The 27,932-nt window shown below is 43.8% G+C and overlaps 1 protein-coding gene across 1 annotated transcript in view; it reads right to left on the bottom strand.

The window, feature by feature from the left end:
- The window catches only part of LOC308117024 (receptor-type tyrosine-protein phosphatase mu), a 176,173-nt gene that overhangs the window by 19,174 nt on the left and 129,067 nt on the right, over nucleotides 1–27,932 (bottom strand). The window contains 7 exon segments of the mRNA XM_080475615.1: nucleotides 483–599; nucleotides 2,957–3,054; nucleotides 13,002–13,038; nucleotides 16,685–16,761; nucleotides 17,601–17,688; nucleotides 22,311–22,504; nucleotides 26,507–26,587. Of these exon segments, the coding sequence (XP_080331741.1) occupies nucleotides 483–599; nucleotides 2,957–3,054; nucleotides 13,002–13,038; nucleotides 16,685–16,761; nucleotides 17,601–17,688; nucleotides 22,311–22,504; nucleotides 26,507–26,587 (692 nt within the window).

Genomic DNA, 27,932 nt, shown 5'->3' with positions numbered 1-27,932 from the left:
AAATATTCCGTTTGTTTAAAAAAAAAAAAAAAAAAAAAAGAAATCTGTTTTCTTTTTAAGTTTTTTTTTGATAATTTTCTTGATGGTTTGGCCAAATTGGAGCCTCTTGCAGGCCGTTTTGGGCCCACGAGCCTTATGTTTGCCCTCCCCGATGCATTATAAGCCATTTATTCACAATCTTCCACGAATCTTGGGTTGTATCTTATGTTATATTGGTGAATAAGCGTCAGTAAAATGTTAATACGGATTTTCTGAGTAGTAATAATAACCTTGTTGGGTGTACGTTGCTTTACCCAGGAGTTCCTGTTTCTTTATCTAAAGCATTATGAATGATGAGTTTCCACAATCCCCCCCCCCCCCCCCATCTGTAAACTCCTATGACCTGTGTTATAAGCCATCATATGTTCTGAACCTTTAAAACACCTTTCGTTAGTCTTCACAGAGAGTGTGGCTGCAGGGTGGAGGTGTTGATGGAAGCGTACCTTTTCCACGGCGAAGGTCCTGATGACGTACTCCGACAGCAGCTCCGTCTCTATAAGTGTCACCTTGATGTCTCTGTAGATCTCCGTGTCATCGGGCCAGTACTTGCAGCACTTCACCTACGAGTGAGGAAGCGTTTCATAACGCACATCTGCACACGCCACACCATTCATAAAGCTTCATGTCACTGCACGTTGGGAGTTGCAAGGCCATCGTTTTTCCACCAATAAAGATAATTGTCACATAACATTATCTCCCATTTCCCACATGACATTTCCCTTTCTGAAGCATTTCTTTCAAATCAAAATGAGATTTGCTTCATATTAGCTGCAGCCCTCGGTCAAGGATCTGCTGTAAATGGGAATCTTGTGTATCGATGGAGATTTCATTCACACGTTATTGCTTTTTTCATTCTCACATCGATAATGTGAAAATGAGTCTAAAGGCGGACTGTGCGCAAAAGACGGAGAACAGAATAAGCACCAGAGGGGGTGTTAAGATTTATTTTCCACCTTAAGATTTTAACTAGTGACACTGGGAAAGAGGACAAAACATTAAAAAAAACACAAAAAAAAAAAAACACAGTGTACTCGAACCAAATGAGAGGAATATAATGACAATCTAATAATGATGTGAAATAATAAACCGTCATCTGTTTAAAAGAGATTTCCCAACAGAAATCTCAAACACCCCACTGGAAATATTACTTGTATTAGGTATCATAGTGCAAAATTACCCCTCCCCCTCCCCGCGTTCAATTAAACTGTTGATACTGGGGGAGTAAGGCTAGTAAGAGAGATTGAGATCACGGAGGTATATCAGAGAATGATAATTTTTGATGAGGGATAAATGCGACATCAGCCACAAGCAGATTCAATTTTCATCTCTGGCGTCAACGCGCTGATTAGGAACGAAATGAGATTTTGGTTTGTGGGATGACACAGACAGAGGGGGACTTTGAGGTCCCTTTCTCTGACACCCCTGATGACTAATCCCTGATGACAATCACAAATCCACCGTCCGCTTCCAGCCAGATTGAATTAGGCAAAGCCATTACCTTATTGGATCACTACGAATCAGACGCCTGGTATTTTCTATTTATTTATTTTTGGTGTGTGTGTGTGTGTGTGGGGGGGGGGGCTTGGGAGGAATTAGCCTTTGAGCTATAATATGCCAGCGTATACACAGATGTTCTTTTGTGCGTGAATGTGCGTACGCAACTCTTGAACTCGGACGGGTTAAAAAGAAAAAAGAAGAAGTGTGCGACGCGCCACATCAGTGCATCAGCTTCCAAACCAAATCTCTCAAACATCAAAGAGCGCGGCGCGCCGCCCCTGCGAGCGAAGGCGGCAGGACGGTGAGCTGCGTGTGCCCGTCTGTGTGCCTGCCAGGATTTCCCAGAGTTCATCAGCAACTGTGCCGAGCAGATGGCCCACAGTGATATGGCGGAGTGATTTTTATGGTGGGGGGGGGGCCTCTGTGGAGCCGCCGTCACTGTGACCAACTGTGCCTGCCGCTCCGCCATTGGGCAAGGATCATATAACAGACGGCTTGGGGGCCGGGGGCCCGCCGAGGAAGGCGCCGCAGCTAAGCAGGTGTGGAGAAGGTGTGGGGCGGGCCGGGCCGGTGCTCTGCTACTGCAGAGGAAAGGCCTAATGAGGTACCTAGAGATGGGCCCATGAATCATTATCATCTCTGCTACATTGAAGCCCCACCAAAAAAAAGCACATCAGCAAAATCAAGGTGTGCCCGTGTTTAAAGGGGGGGGGGGGGGGGGGGGGGGGCTTTTTTCAGTGTGAACGTGTTAAAAACTTCTTGGGAGAAAATCCCCCGGCAGTCAAAGCATTACACTGTACGTTAAGACCTTCATTTTCTCCTGATTATAACCTTACCGGGAGGAACTACAGTGCGCGTTAAGTGGAACAAATTAGGACTAAAGCAGGGCTCTGGGTTTCTTTCTTTTTTTAAACTTATGCTGGAGTGAACAAAAAAAAAAAAAAGAAAAGTCAAGGCTCCACCATTTGTCTCGACATTATGAACTGTCCTCAACACTCAATAACGGCCCCCTTTTGTCCAATGAGGACAACATTAAGAGACGTTTCTGCTTGGAGGAGCCTGGTCAGCGCTGGCGGCCTCAGCAGAGTCTAATCTCCTGTTATAGAGCCGCTCACATGAAACAGTAGTCAGTCGCCTGGATGCCTCTGTGGTAATGAAGGCCATCAATCAGCTTCCTCTCACTTCTCACTGATCAGATAGATGGAAAAAGAGCTGGCGGCACGCGAGTCCCATGCCTCACTAAGTCACACATAGAGAAACATCTGTGCTCTGATGTTCAAAGACAATAGAGAGGAGGAGGAGGAGGTGGAGGGAAAAAAAAAAGAAGCTGTATTTGCTTGGAGATACAATCAGGCTGTCAGCTGACTGGGGTGAAAGCAAATCTTATTGCAGAGCTGCGGTTGTAGTAATTAATACCCACCCTGCCCACTTCCACCAGGTTGGTCACCATGACGATGGCGGCTGTGTTTTCTTGCCAGACCATCCTCCAGAAGTCAAAGACCGTCTCCTGCATGGGGCCTGAGAGAGAGAGAGAGCAAGAGCGAGAGCGAGAGCGAGAAAGAGAGAGAGAGAGAGAGAGAGAGAGAGAGAGAGAGAGAGAGAGAGAGAGAGAGAGCAAGAGAGCGAGAGAGCGAGAGAGAGAGAGGGAGAGAGAGAATTCAACATCCAAAATATCTTCAACGTTCTATCTTGTATCGTCACAGAAGGAAGTCATGTTTAAGGACCTGATGTCATTCAATATTGAAAAAGAATCATCTTTCTGTTGAATACTGTAGAGCAAGTGCTTTAGGTTGAGATCGGCGTCGTTTTCAGAAGTAATCCTTTGTTTTTTTGTGAAAATCATTTTTAAGATGTACGCTCTGAGCCACAACAAAAAATAATTATTTACAGTTTCAATTTAATGGTTATTTTGGAACTATTTATAGCACACATGTGGCTCAACTTATAAGAATAAAGCATTTTTTATGGTTTATGAATATTAGAAACAATCAGGCAAAACTCTTAGAGGTGAAAGTTTTAAAGGGGTCATATTACACAAATTTTACCTTCTAAAGGTTTTCCAGCAGTACTACTCGTCCCCATACCTGGAATCACGCCCCAGAAGTGAAGACAGTCTGTCCTCTTTCTCCCTGGCTTGTTGGTTTTAAAAAGTGTGTTGCTCCAACCAGCCAATCAGGAATCAAACCCTATATAGTGTCATCGGGGGTTTAGCCAATCCCAATCAAGGTAGGCCCTCCCTTTGACTCCTCCCACAGTTACACAGCTCTGCTCTGGCACATGGCGCCACGAGAGGAAGTACTTCCTCCTCTTCCCAAGATGGGCTTGTGTGGGCGGAGCCAGTCCAGCTCACACAGACACAGCAGATTCTGAATGTAGCATGTATATTCAAATCAAGGAAAATCAAGGAAAAACTGGATTTTGGGCAATAAACTTTGAATACAATGTTTCTGGACCAATGAGACCATGTGAAAGTGTTGAAAAGGTGCAGAATATGACCCCTTTAAATGCTGCCACCTTGTTGTCTCTGTATGGTTTAAGGAAATTAATCTATTGGGGCATTATTGTGGCAAAACTATTTGTAAATGAGTATGGAGAGTTGTCAATGTTGTCAAAAGAATCCGTCAATGCGAACTGGAATTTTCAAAAGTCATCTCATAACGTGTCTGTAATTACCACAGGTTTTCAAATGTGTAAAAAGAAATCGTGTCAGCCTGCGAGCCTGAGCTCAGGGTGGCAAAACCCTGATTTTACAGATATGAATCCTCTCAGGGCAGAAGTGGAGCAAAAGTCATGTGTAAAAAAAAAAAAAAAAAAAAAAGACAATTGTGAAGCTGTTCGACTCGTAAGAGTTTTTTTCCTGTATTTTCACCACTTGAAGCAGAAAACAAAGACTTTTCATCTATGAATATCTTCATACGCATTGACACATCTTATTACATGCACAAATTTGTTTTTTACATATTTGAAAACCTAATTACAGGCAGAACATTTTGAGATGACTTTTGCAGATTCCAGTTCGCATTGACAAATTTCGTTTTGGACAGACAGATTTAAATACAGACAGACAAATTTCATGACAATAATACCCCCATGTTAACGTGCTATGCATCATAATATCTTTAATATACTCTCGGCTACTCTACGGGTCAAGTGATACCAAGAAAACTTTCTCTGATCTATCCACTATGATAAAAAATAAAGCGAATTTAGAGGTTCAGTAGCACATTTCTTCTGCATTTCCATTCTTTAGATCAAGACACTGAAAGACATTTCAGGTCTGTTTAACTGATGTTCTCTCCCTCCACAGAAGCTCCACAGCACAGTGATTTAAAACTGATGGAAAAAAAAAAAAATAAGACAGGAAAATAAATCAGAAACTTAAAGATGAGGCTAAAGGATGGACTTCAGTGTGTGTGTGTGTGTGTGTGTGTGTGTGTGTGCGTGTGCGTGTGCGTGTGTGCGCAAAGCCCAAAGTAATTACCGGCACATCTCATCTGTTCAGCACCAACCTTTCAATCGGACTGGACCCGAATGTGTCTGTCGAGCATCAAAATAAATGAGCGTGGAGCGTTTCAGTGCCTCCAATATTTAAAACTTGACTGAGCAATAATTGCGGATTGAATTTAATTATTATTCCGTTTAATTAAAATTATTAATATTAGTTTTAATCAAGCACCAAGTGGAGAGAGCAAAAAAAAAAAAAAAAAAAAAAAATTGCCTCTGACAAATTAATTAGTGGATGCAAATCTGCACAACTGTGCATTCTCCTGCGTTGGTCCAAATTACCTGGAGACATCAGGAATTATGCAGAGCCACACAGGAAAATACACCCAACGCAACACAAAAACAAACAGCTCTTTCTCCCCACGTCATTAACGTGGTGAATATTCGTAATGAACTTTAGAGGTTTTAAATCTGCATGAGGTTGGATTTTATTCATTTATTTTTCAATCAATCATTGAAAAAAAAAAACAACAACAATCTCTCAAAGATAGCCTGTCAATATTGGCAGATGAATTTAGATAAGTGTATCTTTAGTGCTTCTTGTTCACTGGTCCACGACGGGAGCTTTTCTTAACATCGAAAACAACAGTGGGCATGAAACCAACCACTGATCATTAGTTTAACACCTTCGAGGATCATATCATACACAATACAGCAGGCAAAGTAAAACAAGTGAAATTTGGTTCGATATTCGGTTTAAAAAAAAACAAAAAACAGATCACAACGATGAAACGATGACGAAGCCATGGCATTATTTATTTTTTTGTTCGTCTTCATGAGATGTTTATCCTGTTTCCCATCTCTTATGTTTGGTGACTGATTACTCAAGTGTTTCCACCTGCGTCTCATCCAGCCCCGCCTCCCAGGCCCCGTTTACACCAAAGTTTACAAGTGGAAAAATAGGAAGTCTTTCATTTAAGTTGTACTTTTTGAGGCCTTGTTTACACAGGCTTGTTTTTTTTTGTTAGAAAAACATATTTTCCCCTCTTTGTAAAAAAAAAAAAAAAAAAAATCACAAGAGCTGCATTCAGAATCTGCTGTGTCTGTGTGAGCTGGACCGGCTCCGCCCACACATGCCCATCTTGTGAAGAGGAGGAAGTACTTCCTCTCGTGGTGCCATGTGCCAGAGCAGAGCTGCCTAATTGTGGGAGGAGTCAAAGGGAGGAGCCTACCTTGATTGGGATTGGCTAAACCCCCGATGACACTATATAGGGTTTGATTTCTGATTGGCTGGTTGGAGCAACACACTTTAAAACCTGAAACAAGCCGGGGAGAGAGAGGACAGACTGTCTTCACTTCTCGGTCAATCAAGGAACGGGGACGATTAGTACTGTTGGAGAACCTTTAGAAAATGAATCTTGCATAATATGAATCCATGTTTACAATTTGCTTGGTGGTTTGGATGGATTAGAGTCTCTTGTGAGCTCGTTTTGGTCCACTGGTCTTATGTTTGACACTTAATCCTCGACTGGCCGGCTTAATTTGGTTCCAAAACCAATGAAAAAAACAGCTTATTAATAAGGCCCCATGTAAATCTACCTATGCATATATACACATGTAGAGTGTTTTAATTAAAATGACTTCATTTCTTCTGTCACTTCGTTCAATCAGACTCCATAATGTCGAGATCAGGACTTTTTTGCGAGGGCGACAGCAGTACTTCCACACTCCTAACTCACCTTCACACACCAAGACAGCAACACTGGCTTTGGGCTTTCTGTCCTCTGGGAGCAGTCCGATGTGGAAAAGAGGGATTTCTTTCAGACAAGCCTTGAATGTTTGCACAGTACTGTAAACATCGACAGCTTCATTTCTAGAGGTCGGCCAAAGTTGACATCTCGGCTATAGTCGGAAAGATTATAGAGCTTGATAGGATGAGACTTGAAAATGTACTGTTATATAAGATTCGAGTTCTTTTTGACCCTCAAACTGCATGTGCATAGTTTGTTCCTCTTAAGTTTCAGTCACCCGTCGACTTTGTTTGGGCATCCTCGCATCACTCCGCTGTTTTCCGCCTTCTGCAACAACCTGATTTCCCTCGGGGCCGCCAACAAAGTGTCATCACCGCTTTATTCCCTTGATTGATCAGGACGCGTTGGATCTGCTCTCCGAGGTGTTCAAACACCGTCGAGCTTTTAATTGTACAGACTTCTGCCACACACTTTAAATCACATCAAAACTTTGCCGAGCGGAATTAAATCACATCAAATTTTTTTTATTTTTTTTTGTCAATATAATTAAACTGCCATTCTGAAGAAACGATTAAACAAGTGATTCAAAAAGGATAACACAAGATTTTTAACTGTCTGAGTTCTACTGCCAGTCTGTTTCTAGTAAAAAAAAAAAGAAAAAAAAAAAGAAAAGAACATTTTGCAGAGAATAATTGTCGTATTGTAGAAAATAGAGAGAAATGAACTTCTCTTGACATCCCAATTGGATTTCTTAAAATTTGGAACAAAGTTACTGAATAGCTTCCATTTGTATTCCTACACTTCTTCTATTTTGCATGTGGTGCCGCCGCATCTTTTTTTTTTTTTTTTAAACGCTGGACCAATTCCAGTCTCTCCAATAAGAACCCAACCTGATTGAGCCACCCACTCTGCAACCTCCTACACTCGCCCGAGGGAGGATACACACTGACGAGAAGTTTGGGAGAGGGAGAGAGGGAGAGAGAGAGAGAGAGAGAGAGAGAGAGAGAGAGAGAGAGAGAGAGGAGAGAGAGAGAGAGAGAGAGAGAGAGAGAGAGAGAGAGAGAGAGACTGAGAAGCAGGACAGCTGGTGTGTAGGACTTCACTAACAACAATAACACTTGGCATTGTATGGTAAATCATCCAATGGGAGGCTCCTGCCAAGCTTCCACCGGCCAATTCATGTACATGCAGAGATGTATGGGAGAGTCGGCGGGCGGCGATGAACTCGATGGCGCTCACGGGGGGGGGGGGGGGGGGGGGGCGAACATGGCCCCTTGATGAGGAGATTGAAAAGGAACAAAGAGATTCGAGGCACACGCTGCTTGACAGCTTTCAAACTGCGGACGCCGCCGAGAGTCGAGATAAACTTCGAGGGAAAACTTGGGAGGGAAGATTTCTCGGGCTGCTTGTTTATTTTTTGTAACTCCGACTGAAACGCAGCCTGGCTTTCAGTCACTCGTCACTGTGAGTTGACACTTACCACAACACTTAATGAGCTGAGGATGAGGAGTGAGAGGTTCATTATTTAAACATTTGAAAAAAAAAATAATAATAATTTTCAAGCTTCCAGTAAAAGATTAATCACCATGAAGCTGTGATATTAGCAATCAGAGAACTGCTTTACTTTAATAACTATAATGCAGGTCTATTTGAAAGTTATTTACACGGTGAAAAACAAAGAAAAGGGAAATAGTACGGTTTCAATGATAATGGCACCAAACGGCTCGTAAACAATTCCTGCTTGTTCATAGCATTTCTTGGTAATAAAAGACATTCAGATTTTTTTCTTTGTTTATAGATTAAAAACCACCACAGACATTGAATTGATTATGGACATTTTGAGGTTCTGGTTGGCAGATTTTACATTTTTTTTCCTCCAGTTTTCATTTTGTTTGCTACACTAAGCCAAATCTACCTAGTGCTATACTTACAGATACTAGTACAGATATTACAGCGAGTGGATATATTGTCCGAAATACTGAACTATTGGTTTGAACCAGATCTTTTTCTTCCCCCTCATTTAGTTTATAACATTAACCAACTTATGTAACCATCAGACGTGTGTATGTATAGATGAAAGTCATATTTCTCAAAATCGAATTTAATTTGACAATATATAACCAAATCGCGTACGGAGAGAACATTTGGTCAGATTTAAACTCACAACCTTTTAACTATGAAGCGGCAAGCACTGCGCCACCAAAAATGTTATATATATAATATTCATACAAACACATGACATTTCTGTTCGCAATGAGTATTTTTCCTTCATCTGGAAGTTATTATTCCAAATAATCCAGATAAAGAGGTTGATAGGATGAGTTTAAGTACCTGTTATAAGACAAACATAAGGCCCATCGAAGCCAGAGGCTCAAATTCAGCCAAACCACCATCAACATTTCAAAGAAAGAACACTGAGACCTGAGCTGAGATAGACGACGCTGCCATGAAAGATAGCAGACTGGCATGAGCTGCAAGTTTGTGAAAACATGCAGAATTCATCGGATATAGAAGGTTTTTTTGACGTTTCACTATATTTTTACACCAGAAGGTTTCATTAATATTGGCTTTATGTTAAAGTTGTCATAATGTTTTGGCAGTAATCGTTAAAATTTAAAGGTTATTATGGCACTGTTTTACCGGTCCGGCCAAATCAAGATGAAATTAAATGTGTTTGAGCTAAAAATGTGTTTGACACCCCTGTTATAATGTTTGTGGAAACTGATCAATACATAAAAGATATTACTCATAGCTAAACATGGAAGTCGCAAAAGTCTCTAATTCATTTTTGATTAAAAAATATTAACTAAACTCGTGACTATTGTAACCCTGGACACGTTTGACTAAATGTCTCCAGAGCAGTGGGTCAGGCCTGTTACAGGTAACTTGAGTTCTTCTTAAATTTTACTCTCTTCGTTCCTAAATGGATAATCAAACCAGCAACACAGTTGCCCCCACCTCCCGGTCAATTAACGGGGCTGTACCAACAACACTCAGGTAGGAACCAATGTTTTGTAACAGAGCAGTGGAAGATAGATAGATAACTTTACATCAGAGGTGCTCAGCAGGGTGAAATTTCAATGCAGGGTCATCGATAAAACACAAAAAGTACCGGAGATAAAGTAACCTAAAAATCCCAGAGACAAAAAAAAAAAAAAAAAGGTGTCTCAAATGCAGAGCAAGAATAAATAAGTGGAAATAAGTTGACACATAGAATAAATAAGTTAAAACAGAGAGTGTGCTATTTACAGTTCTCTGTTTAAAAGACGGATGGCGGTGCGAAACATGAGCTAAAGAAGTAAACAAAGAAATATCTGACTAAATAATTTAATTATATATAAGGCACCACATACATCAATACCAAAAATAAATGTAATAAAATACATATAATATATATATATATAATATAAAATAATATTTGGAAAATGCAGATAAATACAGTTAAACGCAAATCTAAAGGTGCACTATTTACTAATGTCTGAATAAACAAAGGAACTTGATAAGAAGCTGCGCTGAGGGGACACCTCGCCTCCTCCGCTGGCCGAGCTGCCGCGTGCTGGAGAGAAACCTGGTTTAAGATCTCAAGTCAAGAAGCTGAAAGACGGAGAAGTTTAGAGGAGGCACTTCACAGGAGACGAACGGCGGCTGGAGATTCACTTGCAGCTGCCGGGGAGCGAACGCCGCACCTCCAGCTGATGCTGTGTTTCGGAGGAGGGGAGGAGAGGCCCGGCTCCTCCTCGCTCGCATGCAGAGTGTGACAGGTGCAGAAATCCCCGCAGCCAGGTACGCTGCAAAACTCCTGATCAACGTGCGCGCAGAGAAACGTGCAGCCGCTGTTTCCCCTCCTGCCCATTAATATTACATGCAGCGAGCTTTGGCATATCGTGCACTCACTTATCATTGATTTACTCTGTCTCTCTCTTTACCCCACCCACCCCCCACCCCCCCGTGGGGCTTTGAGATGTTAACCTGTAAATAATAAAACTTTTGCGCTGCTGGTGACATTTGCTGCTCGTGGAGGAGGGGAGGGAAGAGCAGAGAGGACCGGGGGTGGGGGGGGGGGGGGGGGGGGGGGGGGGGGGGGCTTGATGAAATTGAACGTTTTTTTCTTCCTTTTTTCTGCGTCATGAATATCTTCCACATCACCAGGAGGATGCGGCGACTTATCAGAGCTGTTTGTACCCGGGCGTCAGGAGTAATTTTACAGACTCCGCCGGGGAAAAGACCCTCACGTGTCATCAGTCGTTTCAAAACGATCCGCCGGTCATAAAAATGGACAGAGGGGAGAGGCGGCGAGATGGGCGGGCCGTGGCGCACGGCACACGCTCAATCTGCCAAGTAGGCGAGTTGCAGTCGGTGCTGGAGTATTACTGACAGACAGTTGTTGAATTGCTGCAGTAAAAAAAAAAAGAAAAAGCTCTGGATGAGAGTCTGACCTACATAATGAGAAGCAGAGCTCGGGTGATGAGGCTTTTATGGAGTGACAGCTGTTCTACCTGCCGTTGTCACCTTGACAGAGCAAAGGGACTCGTCAATAAACCCCAAACTAATGAGTGTCATTGTAGTTTATAGCGTGAGAGAACAGGGACAACGCTATCCCACCTGGCTGCCATATTAAGCACACCCCCATAACCAATTTATGACAAAGATTTTTTTTTTAGCTTATCCAGCACTATCGTCGGTCTCATCATTTTTTCGGAGCTACTGCCGGTCCCAGCGGACCCGGGTGTGGAAGTGTCACTCAGTGGAAAAACTTTAGTGGTGGGGGTGGAGGGAGAGAGAAACAGACTACTTCCTCATTTCTTGCAAGTGTGCCAATGCCCAGGTGCTCTTTTCAGGTGCTACAGTATGCAGTTTGTCTGAGCCAGAGAGACAGGTCTGTGTCTGGCTTCCCTATCATCTGCGGCTGCTCTTTGCCTCAGTGTCAGCAGACTGAGCCTTCCTTCCTGTCAGTCTGCCGGAGCCGATGATAAATTATAAAAGGGCCTGCTCTCCCAGAGAATACAGATGTTTTCACACTGGCACACGCCGGATTGCTCTACACAGTAAAAAGTCTTATCGTGCCTCGCGATACAGTCGGCGGAAAATGAGGACTTATTATGCGAGCTCAATGAGAAAACAGGGGCTAATTAACTTGAATGGAAACACGTTTGGCTTCTCCGGCGTTTCATCTTCGAGAGGGCTTCTGTTTGCGGCGTCTACTTCCTCCATACGCATATTTTTAAATGAAATGTGGAATGCTCTTAATGACTGTGGGACAATTATAGAAGTCATAATATTCCAGTTGAAATTCATTCAGTGTCGAAGGCACCCGTTAAAAAAAAGAAAAAAAAAAAAAAGCGCCTTGTTTTTGTGAACTGAAGGCCAGTGAAAGAGAGAGAGAGCGAGCGAGGGGGGCGAGCGAGCAGGGCCGGTACTTGACGGACAGGTCGGTCCTGGGCGTTGGACTCGGTGGTCAGTTCGGGGCGGAGCAGGCGAGACGTGTGAACCAAAGTGGCCGCCGCCTGATTGGTATGCCGTCTCTTTTCTCAAGTAAGAGCAAACAGAGGGCTGTTTTAATTGAGACACTGAGGAAGCGAGGCAATGCACTAATAAACAGGTAATTATGCAACTCCCAGCTCCGCCAAAGCAGATTGTGAATCCATTAAGGCCTCTTCGCAAAAACGCCTCTCTCTTTTTTTTTTTTTTCCCTTCCCTTCTTTCTCGTTGCTAAAGTGGTACACAAAGTCCCCGTGCAAGCAGCCCAGCAGTGAGGGGGAGTCGGGCTCTCGACGCAAAAATTCATAACAATTAACCATCAATCAGACTTAACCTCTGGGGGTCACAGTAAGTGCTCCTCGCTCTGCGAATCTGCCGGCCAGATTAACACAGTGACAAAATGTGCCTGTACATGACGACTAATCCATTTATTTATTCAAGCTTTCTCCCAGACTGGCTGATTAATCGCTCCCACACCACTGATAGAGGGGAAACAGGCGGAGGGAGCGTGCTGCTCGGCTTGCTCAGAGGCGTGTAAATGTGTGCATGTGTGTGTCTGTGTGTGTGTGCACCGAGTGCGACCAGATTCCCCGATCGCACACCTGACTGAGCATCAAAGCGTAGTTTGCGGGAGCGTATGTAAACAGCGACGGGGATGCTCAGAGAGGTATTTGTGAACACCTGTGTGCATCCATCCACCCAAACAAAACAAGACAACCTTAAATCTTCGCCGCCCACACCTTTTCCCCCGAGCAAAGAGGGATGCAATCTTAGGAAAAGTTTGGTACTCACCCTGAGTGGCGATGTAGTGATTCGGCCTGTGGTAGCCCTGCAAAACAGAACAAAGTGGTTAGAAGAGAGGGTGAGAGTCACACCACTTTAATCCTGAACGACCAGCTGTTGTGACGCCGCTCGTCTCAGACGACACTCGGTCTGATTTGTGACCTTCATCGCGGCAATTTCCAAACTAAAACACACACTACGTTCAGTCTCCCTGGGATCATCAGCTGATTTAAGCATCTCCTTTTTGCTTTAATGTTGCAGCACCTTTAACGCATATGAGCAAATATTCATTTCAACACGAGGGGAAAATTCATGGCTGACGACTCACGACGGATGCGCGGCGACTTGGCACGCAAACACACCAACACACCCTCTATATGCAGCACACCTCCGGAGTGAGCAGCCAAAGTGTTGATAATCCCCAAGATACAACTAACAGCACTGATCTTCACAATGGGGCCGAGTCTCATGGATTACTCTAATCCCTTCAAGTTTTATTTGTCCAATTCCTTGTCGTCTCTCCAGAGATATGAAGCAGGAAACAAAACATTAAGACTTAAAGGCTCCTCTTCCTCGGCCCAGCCTCCTCCTGATTGCCCCCCCCCCCCCCCTCTGTCATCCAGCCAGCCACCCCTGCTGCTCTGCTTATCTCACTCATATTCAATTTAACTTGGACTGTGATTAACGCTCCTCCAATGAAGGGGGAAAGACACAAAGGATATTTTCCTGACTCTCTCACATCCACAGGGCTCCATCAGCTATTCAACTGTCCTCCATTTTTAATGACTTCTTTATCTCCGGACTGAGGAGGAGATTTGTTTGTGCTTTCATGTATGTTCCCGTCAAGTAAAGTGGGGGCCGGGTTCGCCGCTGGATTAGAGAGAGAAAGGGAGAGAGAAAGAGAGAGAGAGAGAGAGAGGCAGAGAGAAAAGAAGAGCCCTGACATTGACTGTCAGGTGAGTAGAGCTTCCTATAAATGGGCTCGCAGGTTTTATCTTTCATTTTATTTTTTTTCCAAGCGCGTTACATTATGTACAGAAGGGTATTTCTCCATGATCAAAACAAAGAGAGAAATGTCAACATTGGAGTTATTAATTGAAAAGGCTTTTGTTTCCAGGGAGGTATAAATTACTAAAGGGGAATTGAATGTTGGGCTCTCTTTATTCTCGTTGGATTTCTTATTACAGTGATGATTTACATTAGCTATTCCCCGTGTGAGTGGGGTATGGAATATCTAAAATATGCAGCATGAAGTGTTTTTGCCTGTGGGCTTGAACTGGTATTTTCAATTTGAATATCATTAGATAGTCCACTATTGCAAATCTAGCATGCTGGCCCTATATCACCTGGAAAATATGTTTATACGCTGCGCGTTTGCGTTATACCGAAGACGTAAACAACAGAGCATGAAGCTGTCTCACTGAAGCATTGAGAGTTGATAAACTGCCCTGACCTTAAAGTGTGATTATTGTTGGGATTATTCAGTTTGTGGTTAGCATATTCTTGAGTCTCATCCATTCACTATCTGCTTTAATTTTCTAGCAAAAGTTTTCAATCTGACATAACCTCAATCTGTAAAGGGGATTATTTTAAAAGCACCTATAGATAAAGTTTTAAAGTTGTTTTTTGTTGGGGGGGGGGGGGGGGGGGGGCTGCAGAGGGCAAAATTTACACAGTGTGTAGTTCTTTAAAAAACTGTTCTCAACACAATTACCATAAGTAGTGGGTCAGTAGGGGACCACTGCTGATTTTTGCCCCGAGGCTATGTGAAGGATTAACTCAGCGAGAGGGCAGATATTCGGCTTTGTGTCGCGCAATCCGGTGTGCTGCTCGTTTTTTAAAGGTTAAAATCTGCACTTGGTTGAGGTTAAAGATTTCAGATTGAGGAGAGAAAAAAAAAGAAGTTCTCAAATAGAAAAATGACGGAGGAACCTTTCTGGTTTAAAAACGTAGGATCATCTGCTGAGGCACGTGTTGCACACGGACATAGAGAAGACCTGATCGCTGCATCGCTTCGGTATCTCGCACGGGGCCACAGCCAACCCATATTTACACACACCGTGTTTCCCTGCCTCCTAAATGCTTATGAAAATACTCGATCAGCTGCAGAGGAAAAGAAACATACCCGACTGGCTCTGCTTACTCGTACATGACTGGAAATGATCGGCGCCATAATAGAGTACAATAACAAACACTGTGGGAAATGTTCTACACATAAGAGTTTATTGGGCAGGGCAAGCCTTTAGATGGGTTAAAAAGCTTTCTGAAGAGCAAAAACATCATTACCCATCTGCCTGCATTTCTACTAAGTACTTTTCCAATGAAGCCGGCAAAGCGGTGGAAATCCTTTTCAATCAGGGCACCTCTTTAATATGCGTATATTCTTATCTTATAATGGGACACTCTCTATGGCGGGAGTCTTCTCCGCAGCGCCTCTTTCTGCGGCATAATGGGCCATAAACCGAATAGTGGGGAAAGGTAAATAATTTAAGCCTCCTGCATTTGCGGTGGCACACCTTGCATTATGAATTTATGTTTGAAGGCGTAACAAGAGATTACAAATTACCACATTAGAGGGGCGGAGGAAGAGAAGATGGGAGACAGAGTGAGAGTTCTCTCCTGAGCAGAAAGCCACTTAGGGAGTCGGGTACATCGCCAGCCCATTACACACGGAGCAAAAGCATCTGCTCGTGAGGGAAGCCGGCGAGCGGCTGTGATTGGTCACATTCCGCGACTCGCACCGCTATGAACAGCAAATCAGGTCAGATCAGGAGGTGGGTATATTGTGCCAGCTTAAGTGAGTTAGATCTGTTTGGAACTCTGGTCGAATCCCGTGCCACTTTGTAATGACTTTAAGTCCATGTAAAGGTACGCAGAGTCACTCGGGTGCATGTAAAAGCTGCATTGGAAGTACTTTCCGATGATTAGAAGTGCATCGAGATCTCTGTGGATAACTGCCTGGTGACGTGAGAGTTTTTCCCGTGTCTGAGGCAGAAAGGTGCTCCATCATAGTTGAGCCAAATTATTAACCAATATCACGGTTGTTTCACGATCATCATGAACTCTGGAGTGTGTTTTCTACATATATCTTTTTTCTTAAGCCATGGTGAGATTATATATGTGCATTATTTTGTATGATCTTGAAAAAAAAAAAGTCAAAAATGTATCACAAAGTGAAGAAACCCACCAGTTTCAGAAGTTGCACTAATAAATTTGACTTGCTTCATCTGCGTCTGTTCCATTTCTTTACTGCGATTCTCACAGGACCGTGATGCACTCTGTGCATTCTCTCAATGAAACTGTGCTAAATAATCATCCATCTCTACTTTATTCTTCTCATTTTCCCCTCCCCTCAAAATGCTTTTATACTGCCGTTCAAAGCAAAGTCTAAAACTATAACCTCAGTTCCCCCAGTGCGTTGGTTTGCTTCTCCCAGCGCTGTCAGCCTCTGATCTTTATTCCTCTTAATATATCCAATGAACAGAGCGATACAGCAGCCCTCTAAAGTTGAATATAAAGGCAATGTGTATGTGCCTGTAACTGTTTCCTTGTGTGTTTATGTGATGGACAGGCGGTGGGAGGCTGCATCGTCCCTCAGGCCCCCTGCGATGGCGACACCAGCGCCCTCTCGCTCCCCGAGAGGAAGCGCAGTGACCTTTGCGTTGGTGGCGCTGGCTGGTGTGTGTACTTACATCAACGTAATTTGCATTAATGTAATCGGAGCTCTGTTCCCCCTCCAGGGCCTGCAGCCTGACACGGGAGTGATCATCTGGAAGAGAGGCAGAGAGAGGAAGAAACCAGTGTTGAATTAATCATATTAACGAGGGCATCAGGAGAAGGAGAAGAGGGGGAGAGGGACGCGCAGACAGACAGTTAAAAAAAAAAAGAAGAAAAGAAATGAGAGAGAAATTATAAGAGAAGGAGAAGAAGAGCGACGGAGGAGGGAGAGAACGAGGTGAGTGGTGTCGTAAAGTGGCACAAATGAAACTGGAGGTGTGGAAATACAACAAGACCAATTGTGTTATTATGACTAATAAACAAATTGCTCTTTCTCATCCTTGACAAACTTCTAATCTACATTCACTTAATCCAATACATGAGAAAGAAAAATCTACTGGTTCTGTATCATAAATGACAACTTAACTCTCCATCATCTGCCCTCTAAAGTCACATAACGTAGCGTCAAATGGACCAAATCACCAGAGGCAGATCTTTTCTGTAGCAACAGTGATTAAAATGAACTTTTCAATCATAATTTTTGGGGAAATTTCCTCCACAGCTTGAGTTAATTGCTCGCAGGTAATAAGGAATTAGCTGTGAAATCAAACTGAACTTTTTTTTTTTAATTTTTTTTTTTAAACACGACTTAAACTGCAAGTTGCGTCCCATATCCAGCATGGCTTACTTCCTCATAACTGAAGAGACAGTACGGCAAGATGAATATAAAAGTAGATTGGAAAGGTCAAAGCTGCTCTCGTTGGCTGATAATAAAACTCTTGTTTGAGCAGCTTATAGTTATTCAGTCACAAGCCTGGCCAATAAATCAGCGCGGAGAATGGGAACGGCACACAAAAATTCATGAGCGGCGAGGAGGTGCTTTGTACACACATGCAATAATATTCCCATATCGGTTCTTCATGCGGTTCTCATCCTTCTTGGCAGAGTCCCACGGTGCAGACTGTCCTTCAAAAAAGCTCTGAGAAGAGAGAAAACAGGGAACGAGAGCGAGAGATAAAATATTGTGTCGTGTGAGCACTCTAAATGATAACCAGCCTAAAGAATACAGTTCAGCTACACAAAAGTAAAAAAGGAAAGGGAACATTGGCGGCGGAGCCCCGGACGGAGACAGAGATACGTTCACATCATTATTACACATGAGACACGGGGAGGATGGCGGATCCTGGGGAGCTATGTCAAACAGCGAGTGCCATTAGGGCAAGAGGCAGCGGGTGTCACACTCAAACCGCTCCCCCTGTGCTGCTCTGACAGGAGGAGCGACCACGGCGGCGGCGGCGGCGGCGGCTGTCTGTCTGCCTCATCTGAAGGACTCAATCAGCTCGTGGCGGGGAGAGAAAAAAAAACAGAAAGCCAGCTCATCTTCTCCAGATCAAAACTGCTCTGCTCAGATTACCCTCATGAAATATTTATCATCCCTCGCTGGGGAGATTTCCATTCTGATGGCACACCAGGCACAATTAAGCCAAATTATGAAAATACATCTCCACTGCCAGTCCGCCGCTGTTCAGCCGGGGTGGGTGGGGTTGGCTTCGAGCAGACGGCGCCGGGCGAAAAAAAAAAACATCAAAAAATATCACGTTATCGCTCTGCCTTTTTGATAGCAAGCTGATGCACGTGCGAGGAGCCGGCCAATACATTACAGTGCTGACCATCTGCAAATAAACAGTCAAGAAGTGAGGTTAAAGTGACTGAGCCATCCTTGTGGTGAGGAGTGGGAGGCTTCGTCTTCAATCACCACTGCTCTGGTGCCTGATGGTTCTATTCATCTCGACGCTACGGCAGGCGCTAGGCCGTTTGTCTGGCATATAAAGGCCTTTCAGACACCACACAAGGACATATTCCTGTATGAAGTCCTCAGGATTAGTGATTTCACTGAGAAACAGCTTTAATATGCTAAAAATATGTCCCATCCTTTCAACGGAGATGGAGGCACGTCCCAGAGATGGATTATATACTATAGGCCTCCCTTCCCGTCGCAGTTTGTCTTGGGCGAATGTAGAGGCGAATGTCGTTCTGTCTGAAGGATACAGGCCCAATCTCCAGCGTCTGAAGATAAATCACCGTCAAGCTAAAAGGTGCAACTCTAAAACAGCTCTTTTTCCAACTGAGTGACCCAGCTCGGTCGAGTTCCTTTAGCCGTTTGTGATGAATGTCGGCGATGAGGTAAAGTTACATTGAGGTTTTCACTTTAGACCAGGGGTGTCGAACACATTTTACAGGCGAATTTAATCTCAAGTGGGCCAGACTGTTAAAAAAACTTTCCAATTTAGACTATAAAGTTTATCTTACATGGTGAAAATATCTATGTCTTCACAAAAACCTAATAACTACTGAATAAAATGACTTCAATCTCATCATAAAGCTAATATTAATGAAATTTCCTGGTGCAAAATAAAGTGAAATGTCCATAAAACTTCTCCTATAGCTGTTGCATTCTGGGTGTTTTTACAAACTCACCCTGACAGCACGGCTTTGAGGCTAGTTTGATAGCAATGTGGTCGCTAGCTTTTGTGGCGGCATCACCGATAGCTTGGGTCTCAGTGTTGTTGTTGTGTTGTTACTCTTTAAGAAATTTGTAAAGAAAAACAAATAAACAAAATCTTTTCTTTGAAATTCTTTACAATTGGATTGTTGGTTTGGCCGGTTTTGGTCCACGAACCTTTTGTTTGACACCCCTGCTGAAGATCTCAACATCTAGTGGCAAAGGCACAATGATGCCTTGGGTTTCAGTGCATCTGGAAGCAGTTTTGCAGTTTTTCCTGAATTATTCCCACTGGCTGCGATCCAACTTAGCATGTTTTTAATTACAGTCTACCTGCTGCACTCCGGTCCCAGCGCAGTTTGTCAGCGACACTGTTTCTTTGTCTGTAGCTACTTAACTGCAAGTGAGGCACAAAATATGTCCCCTGCACAGAGGCACTACGGGAAAAGAAAACCTACATTAAGTGAGGACAAAGTACACGACGAACAACACATGGCAACACATGGCAACTAAAGAAAATGAAACGGAAATGGGAAAATAAAGCCAAAACAAAACGATGGAAACACATTGAAGCGGAACTGTTTGGTGAGTCGTTTTCTTGATTAATTATTAATCATCTGTGTAAGAAAAAGGAGACTCATTCAAACTGACTGGTGTTCATATGGGGGGGGGGGGGGGGGGGGGGGGGGGGGGGGGGAGCATTCCCGTACTGTCACAGTATCGGTGATATGTGTCACATTGCTGTTCACAAAAAAAAAATTTAAATAAAAAACGGGCTGAGCACAAGTGAGATACAATGACAACACGGCAGTTTAGATGCAGCCGAGACGACTTGGATCCAGCTCACCGTTTGCTCACTCAAACTGTGTGTCAACGTGCAGAGGAACTTGGACATGCAAATACTTTGCTCCAGCTTATCTCACACATGGCTCTGCCAAGCTTTTGCAAAGCAGACGACATGGTTCTGCAAAGCCTGAAGTCTCGTACAGTGTTCTTCCTCTACACCAGTATACAGTTTCCAATCATGAGGTACACAAAATGTTGATACTCGCTGTATTCAATTGGACAGATGTGATATTAAAATCATAAATACTAGATCGAAGTTGTGCAGAATGGTGGATTTCATCATTCTAAATGAGTTGTAGAGGCTTAAGGCTTGAAATATCACTTTCTCAGATTTGTTCAAGCGAATACTGTCAAGTACTTCAGTAGCTGTGCGTGGCTTTGTTTGGTAAATGCCCTTTTCAGACTAAATCATAAAGATCTGAGGATTTAATCCCACAGGGCCTTAAAAATAGCCAAAGACCAATATTGATCGGCCAAGTCTGTGATATCATCCAAAAGTTTTTTGGGGAAAAAAAAAACAAAAAAAAAAAACAAACCTCACAAATAACCAAAAGTATTGCCTTACCTCGTTTATCTGATCCAAAGTTAACGTACAGAATAAAAAGAAGCATGGGTCAGAGAGAGATATAGTACAGTGTAAGTCAACAGGTTTAGAGGCGCACTCGGCTCCAATTTCAGCATCAATAATAATAAGAAAGGTAAAAAGGGCATTAACCGTCAGACACACTGATATAGAGAAGACAGCAGTGGAGCACAACATACAAATGAAACGCTTTCGCCAAGCGAGAATGAGCTCCATTACACACATCAAGTCCCCCCCCCCCCCACCCCCGGGGGGCCTTTTGGTAACAAGGTGCAGAAAGTTAGGTGTCTGCTGGGTGAGTGGATGGAGGGCTGGATATGCGTAGTGACTCCTGATTGGGTGTTTCGCATCCATGCAATGAACCTAGACGACCTCCGTCCATGATGGATTAGGCAGACTTAAGCACCCTCAATGATCTGATTCTGCAGGTAACAATGGGAGGCGGCCTTATTTGATTGTGCAGGCAGGAGAGGGGGAACAGGGAGTTAATTACTGATAAATCTGTCCGACACACAGCAGAGTGAAGCAGGGTGGGAAATGAAGGAAAGGGGGAGAAAGGAAAACCTGGGAGGAACACAGGAGGCGTAGATAAGAAAATTACAGAGGAAGAAATAAGGAAAGGAAATAAGCTGTGAATTGGGGGGGGGGGGGGGGGGGGGGGGGGTATGTGCTCGTTAAAAAGAGAAGATGAGAGTGAGGATAAGTGACAAAGAAGATGTAATTATGGGTAAGAAGTGGCGGCAGTAACAGTGAAACGGGCCAGTGCAATGTCACGTTGAAGCGATGCAGAGTAGATGTTAAAAAGGAACGACTTGGGGAAGGAAGGGGGGGGGGGGGGGGGCATAGCTTGAAGCTAGTCTACTACAACATGACATCAGGGTGAGACGAGACTGGCTGGTGTGGTGCTGAGGGACGGCGCCGAGGCTGGAGTCCCGCCAAACCCCTGCCAGCCATTCGCACTAATGAGAGGAAATGAGAGTGATGCTCTTCTCGGGCTGAATCTTTTGTTTTGGTGTCAGCGAGAGGCGGCGTGTCGGGTTACGGATGCCGTTGTGCGACAACAATATTAGCGGCGCCGGAGACCGCCGACACTTCGGCCTAATCAGACCCAATTCAGGTGACAAAGGGGACGGGGGGGACTAACGTGGCCGGGAGCTCCCTTGCTCTTTTATTGGACGTGGAGGTGGTGGTGGTGGTGGTGGCGGTGGGGGGGGGGGGGGTTTGCACATTGATCTGTAGCCCACTCAACGCACACGCAAAAAACCAAAACAAAAAACACAATCGCTGCAAACAACAAGGAACAGATGAACGACAAAACGAATCACGCTGTAAACACATGGACGGGGGAACAACATTAACAATTTATCATAAAAGTGCATCTGGGGAGAAACAAAAGAGTTCTGCTGCGCGATGCAAAACAGAGACGAGACGGACAGGAACGGCGGAGGGAGACACAGATGAAGCCTCGGTTCAGACTGATAAACACTCTCAGTGGAGACGTTACCAGTGTGTCGCCGGGCTTCATTTGTGTGTGTGTGTGTGTGTGTGTGTGTGTGTGTGTGTATGTGTGTGTGTGTGTGTGTGTGTGTGTGTGTGTGTGTGTGTGTGTGTGTGTGTGTGTGTGTGTGTGTGTGTGTGTGTGTGAGAGTGTGTGTGTGTGTTGGGCTACCTCGTACTCCTCCTTGAAGCCGTAGCCCTCGGAGCACTTCATCTGGGTGATGTGCTGCAGGAGGTCGGCCACGCGGATGGCCGGGTGGAGCTGGCCCGTCTGGTACGGCACGTCGACGGGCTCGCGCTTCCTCAGGGAGTGGGTGTGGGACTGCACCAGGCTGCTGGTGTCGCTGCCCATGTTCTGGCTCTCGTCTGCGGGAGACAAACGGGAGACGGCGCCGCGGCGGGTCAGCGCCAAACATACGGGAGACGCAATCACATCAGCACTCATCTGCAGCTTGTTGAAAGTCACATATTGGTGACATAATGCTTGAAGCAGCGAATGCCAGGGGTGCGTTAGTTCATTTATTGACGTTAAAAGCCGAGGTGGCCAGTTTAGGTGTCGTCAAAGGCAGTCTCGCTTACGACTGTTCTTATCACCAGATGGCACGTTATCTCATTTACTGTTAAGCATTATGTCACCACCCTCCAGATTGACAAACAACTCTCAACTAGTAATCTGTTTGTTATGGATGGTCACAACAACACAACATTATTGAGTAATAGGATGATTCATGTGGTGGGAAGGTTCAGGTCCATCTGTCTCAGTGTGGCTGGAAAATACAGTACTGTATAGCCTTTTAGAAATCAGGGCCTTTATGAGGATCGCAGGTGCACTGCAGGCTAAATCTGTTATCACTGGTGCTGGACTGTAAACACAGTGTGCAGATCAATAGTAAAAGTCTTCATAAAGATGCTGTGAAACAACAGGTTTACTGTTTTATTTTTTTCCCCCCTGTATTCACTGGCAGTACAGTATGCAGAGTTTGGGCTGCAGCTCGTATTGAGAGTCAGACTCCAATCCAACTCTTTCATACTGTAATCCAGTCAGTGGCAGACATGAGGCACAGATGCTGTGGGGAGCCAGCGGACGATGGAGGGTGTCCAGAAACATGGGAGGAGGAGGAGGAGGAGTAGGAGGAGTAGGAGGAGGAGGAGGAAGATGTGGGGGTGCGGTGGGCCACAGTGAGCATGTTGCAGCAGGCACCGTCAGAAGCGTCACACAGACACAGCACGGATTCAACCCCTTGCCACCCATTACTTCCCCCAAAAAATGAACGAAAAAACTAAAAAACCATAAGTCAAACCTAAAAAAAAAAGAAGAAAGAAAGAAAAAAAAAAAAAAAGAACCAAAATCCGAAATAAAACCATAAAACAACCCAGGAGGGAAGCGGAGATGGGAGGAGAGAATGCATGGGGGTGATGCACTTCATGTACTTTGACCATGCTAAGCTAATGGTGGCTTGGTGGCACGGTACGGAGGGTGGTGAGATGCTAACATGTTCACTTTTGTCATGCAGTAGATGTTGGAAATGCCCGTGTCAGAAGCAGCCTTTCACTGTGGGCTTGCTGTCTGAGTAAACACCGCCTCCTTCCCCCAACCCAGGGCCCACTTGGGAAAACTTACCATTAATGGGCACTTTTTAGATAGCAGATACATAAGAGGTTACGTATGTAAAGAGAAAGAGAGGAGAAGAGACAGGAGAGAGGGGATAAGCAACAATACAGCATGAGAACCTGTTACAATAGAGTGTTTTAGAGCTACGCTAAAGGGCAAGATCACATGCCTTCTCAGTTCAAACTGCCTGGGTAGAAAGCCTAGTAAAGGGGGGGGAGGGGGGGGGGGGGGTGTTGAGTGGATGGATGGGGCAATTTCAACAGTGCAAGACAAAAATAAAAAGAACAAAACAAGGAAGTCATGGATTTCAAGGGAGAAAATAATGGTGGAAATCTGGTCGTCTGGAATTGTTTTAGATTTCTAACGCGCATATTTCAATGACGCCAATTATTCAATTTTTTTGGAATTTTCTGACATTTTGCACGTTTTCTCTCTAATTGCTATAATCATATTTGCATGTGATAGTGGTGACACCTGTATTTCCATCAAATTTTATTTATTTATATATATATATATATATATATATATATATATATATATATATATATATATATATATATATATACTTTTTGCAAAAGGGAACGGGCGATGAAATCAACAGCACAGCCGATCCTCCGCGAGCTAATCAGTTTTGATCATTAACCTAAACTGATGAGACAATGCTGTGACTGCATGTGCCACCGCTGAAAGCACGTAACCTTTTCTGGCTGCTGTAATTTCATGTTAATTGTTTCATGCTTCATTAAATGTGGAACTAACATAAGCAGCTGTCACAAGAGCAGTGATGAAAGATGTCGCTTTAAGTTGCACTACAATAGGAGGGGCGAGAGAATCAGCCGAAGTATAAGTTGTGTACTTTAAAATTCTCTCATGGGGTAGCTGCAGTAGAGCTGCTTATTGTGCCTTTTTCTTCTTGGGCCTTGAGTAGTAAATTATTAGAGTTTCAGTGTCCCACTTAGTAGCTACGTTATGTGCTCTGCTGGTAGAAAAAGCATCCGCTCGTATGAGACGGTGCACTTTGGGCTGTTCGGCATATTTAACAAAGGCCAGTAATAATTAACGGAGGAACAAAATGCTTCTTTATGATTCTATTTTATCGCTGAACATGATGAATAAACACGGGCGGAAAAAAAAACCAAAAACAACACAACAAAAGAAAAAAACAAGTGGGTCAATAGCGGTTAGCCAAAGGCAGGGGGAGCGACATTAAAAAGAATAATAGAAAAGGTTGTTGTTTTGAGGAGGGGGGGTGGGGGGGTGAGGGGGGTGGAGGGGGGGATAAATGCGTAGTGGGGAGAGAGGGGAGGGGGAGTGTGGGGGGCAGCACTGCTAATGCTAGACTTTAGATGTTCAGACCGAACGCATCCCATCTTTGGATTTATTCTTTTTTTTTCTCTCTTTCTTATGAGAGGGGTGGGGGGGAGGAGGGGGGAGGAGGGAGGGGCTAAGAGAGTTTTTCGATCTCCCTCTCTCTCTCTCGCTCTCTCTCACTTTTTGCTCATATTGTCTCATAGTGCAGCTGCCATGGCTTCAGCATCCTGTAGCCTCAGTTGCAGACTACTCCTCCCCCCCCCACCCCCCCACACTCCCGAGTCCCCCCCCCCCACCCCCCCTCCCCCCCTTCCCTCCCTTAGACACTCCCCCCACATCCAGTCCACATGTCTGTCCATGCATATGAGAGGTCAAACACGTATGTGACATCACACGCACGACACGCAATGCGGATGGGATGGAGTGAAGCCAGCCTCAGCCCAGGAGAGCCCCTCGTTGGACGGGGGAGGGAGGGAGGGAGGGAGGGAGGAGGGGGATGAGGAGGAGGAGGAGGAGAGGGGGAAGCAGCAGGCAGGTATGAAGGTGAGGAAGCCATCTTTATCAAAAAAATAAATAAAGAAATTAAACCAAAAAAAAAAGGAAAAAAAACTGTTTCTGGCCTCACAGTTAAGTCTTCAAACAGCCATCTTATGAATGTAAAGCACTTTAACTCTCTTTAGCATAGAAGAAGGAATAAATCAACAGCAATGGGAAGAGAAAATGTGTCTCACCTAAGATAGCGGTTGGCACAAAGGGATCTGCTCAAACCCCCCAAAACAAGTGGAGAAGTTGGAGGAGGAAAGAGAAGTGTGGTAAGTAAGCGAAGCCGAAGATTATCCACAGAAGAAAAAAAAAGCATCAACAGAAAAATTAATGGGCAAGACTTTTTGGTTCCTCGCCAAGCGGAGGAACAAGAAGCAGATCAGATTTTCCGGTAAAGCTAATTACACTGTAAGTTTAGTCGATTACAAATCTAGCTGCCCTTCACTCCATCTAATCAATGGGCTGTGATCTAATTACATAAGACACACAATTACAGATATTATTTGGTGGAAGCAGAAGTCATAATTGAACTTCAAAAAAAAACAAAAAAAACCATAAAAAAATCCATCTTGGCAAAGTGGTGTAAAAACTGTAGCCTGGTGTAAAGCCGTCGAAAGACAATTCATCTGCCTTCTCATTTGTGAAATCGCTTTTTTTTTTAAAGCACACACAGTTCTGTAAACTCATATCACATATCACACAATCAGCCAACAATTTACATATAAAGAGGTCTCAATAAGAACATAAAACTAATTAATACTCTGCCTGAAAATATAGTTCCAATAATTTATGGTGACGTTTAATTTTCCTTGCTTTCACAGTGACTGAGCTCGTCGCTGCTGGGACTGTACCGAGAGCAGCTCGTTGTTGACACACGGGATCAGAGACAAGGGTTTGTTTACCTGGGTAGTACGAGTTGGTGGGGATGGAAGTGCTGAGCGTGTTGGCTTTGGGCAGAGTGAAGGAGGAGGGCGACGATCCGGCTACGAATGGAGGTCGGGGTGAAAAAAAAAACACACAAAAAAAAAGAAAAACACAGAAAAATAATTGGTGGTTTTTAAAATGCATTTTTAAGAGAAGAATTACGTTTCAAGAAGTTTCTTCAAAGAACGAGTACCAGATTAAATGTGTTCCACACACCATGAGACACACTTCACCGTCTTCATTGTCCATTTTCACACCATGTACACTTCATACAGTTTGTTCTGCTCAGCTTTCTATGGCTCAATAGGTCATTATAAACACTTCCATCACCCTAGTTGTATAGTTGCTTTTGATTTACCTCTATATGCAAAATAATAGCAAGATCATCATGTCTTTGTTTTGTTCTTTTGTTACTGAATGAATTAAAAAATAAACTAAAATCCAGCTTGATTTTGATTTTGTAACTTTTACCCCGAAAATATTTTTTCTTCCTTTAAGAACTGATCCATACGTTTAGTATAAGATTGGTCACATGCTCATATATTTTTACAAATCAAGACGAAAATCAGACCAAAAAAAACCCCAAAACAACATAATGTAGGTCATTTAGAAGTAAAATATTTTTTTTTCTAAATCTTTTTTGCAGTTTGTCCTTTAAAGTCTGCGGACGCCTTCAAATCTCTGAATATATTAATAATTCATTTTTTTTTAATATCTATTTAAAAGTTTCATGGTCCTCAGATGTTGATGAAATGTTGAATAAAACCCAAACTTCTTCCACATTCCCCTGAATCGGTTTCTTTAAAGTGAGACGCTGGTTAAGTGACCCGACGGAGCGACGAGCAGGAAAAAACAACAAGCGTGCCGCCCGACGGGACGCAGCTTGTTTACTTTGTGCCAAACTATTCTGAAGAAAGTGCTGAAATATCCATACATGACATGATGAGGAATAATGGAAACTTAAAAGTTTGTATTATTTCCTCCTTCAATAGTTTAACGGTTGACTTAACTTGCTCTGATTATGTGTGGTTTTTTTCTGCCATTTGCACATTTAAATGAAAAACCAAAACAAAATATACTTAATAAAGTTGTGCAGTTAAACGCTTCCTAATAACAATTAGTGTCTCTCTGATGGAGTCTAACTTGAAAGTTGAAATTAGAATTGCATTGCAACTACTCGCTCGTACCAGAGCAGAACATTCGGGGGAATAAAAAAACTAAATTCGGTTCCTTGCTGGATTATCATCTCCTCCGTGTGCCGGAGTGCCAGGGCAAGCGTGCTCGCCACTGTAATCTGTCAGCCTGGAATGTTTTGAGTCAAAATGACACCGGTGACAGTAATGTAAGGTCATAGAGTGCGACGCGGGGCTTTACTGTGACAGGCAAGTAAGAAGTAATGCATTT

This window comes from Lipophrys pholis, assembly GCF_963383615.2.
Source record: "Lipophrys pholis genome assembly, chromosome: 1".
Classification (NCBI taxonomy): Eukaryota; Metazoa; Chordata; class Actinopteri; order Blenniiformes; family Blenniidae; genus Lipophrys; species Lipophrys pholis.
Note: the sequence above shows the minus strand (reverse complement) of the source record. Positions and strands in the feature narration are given on the sequence as shown.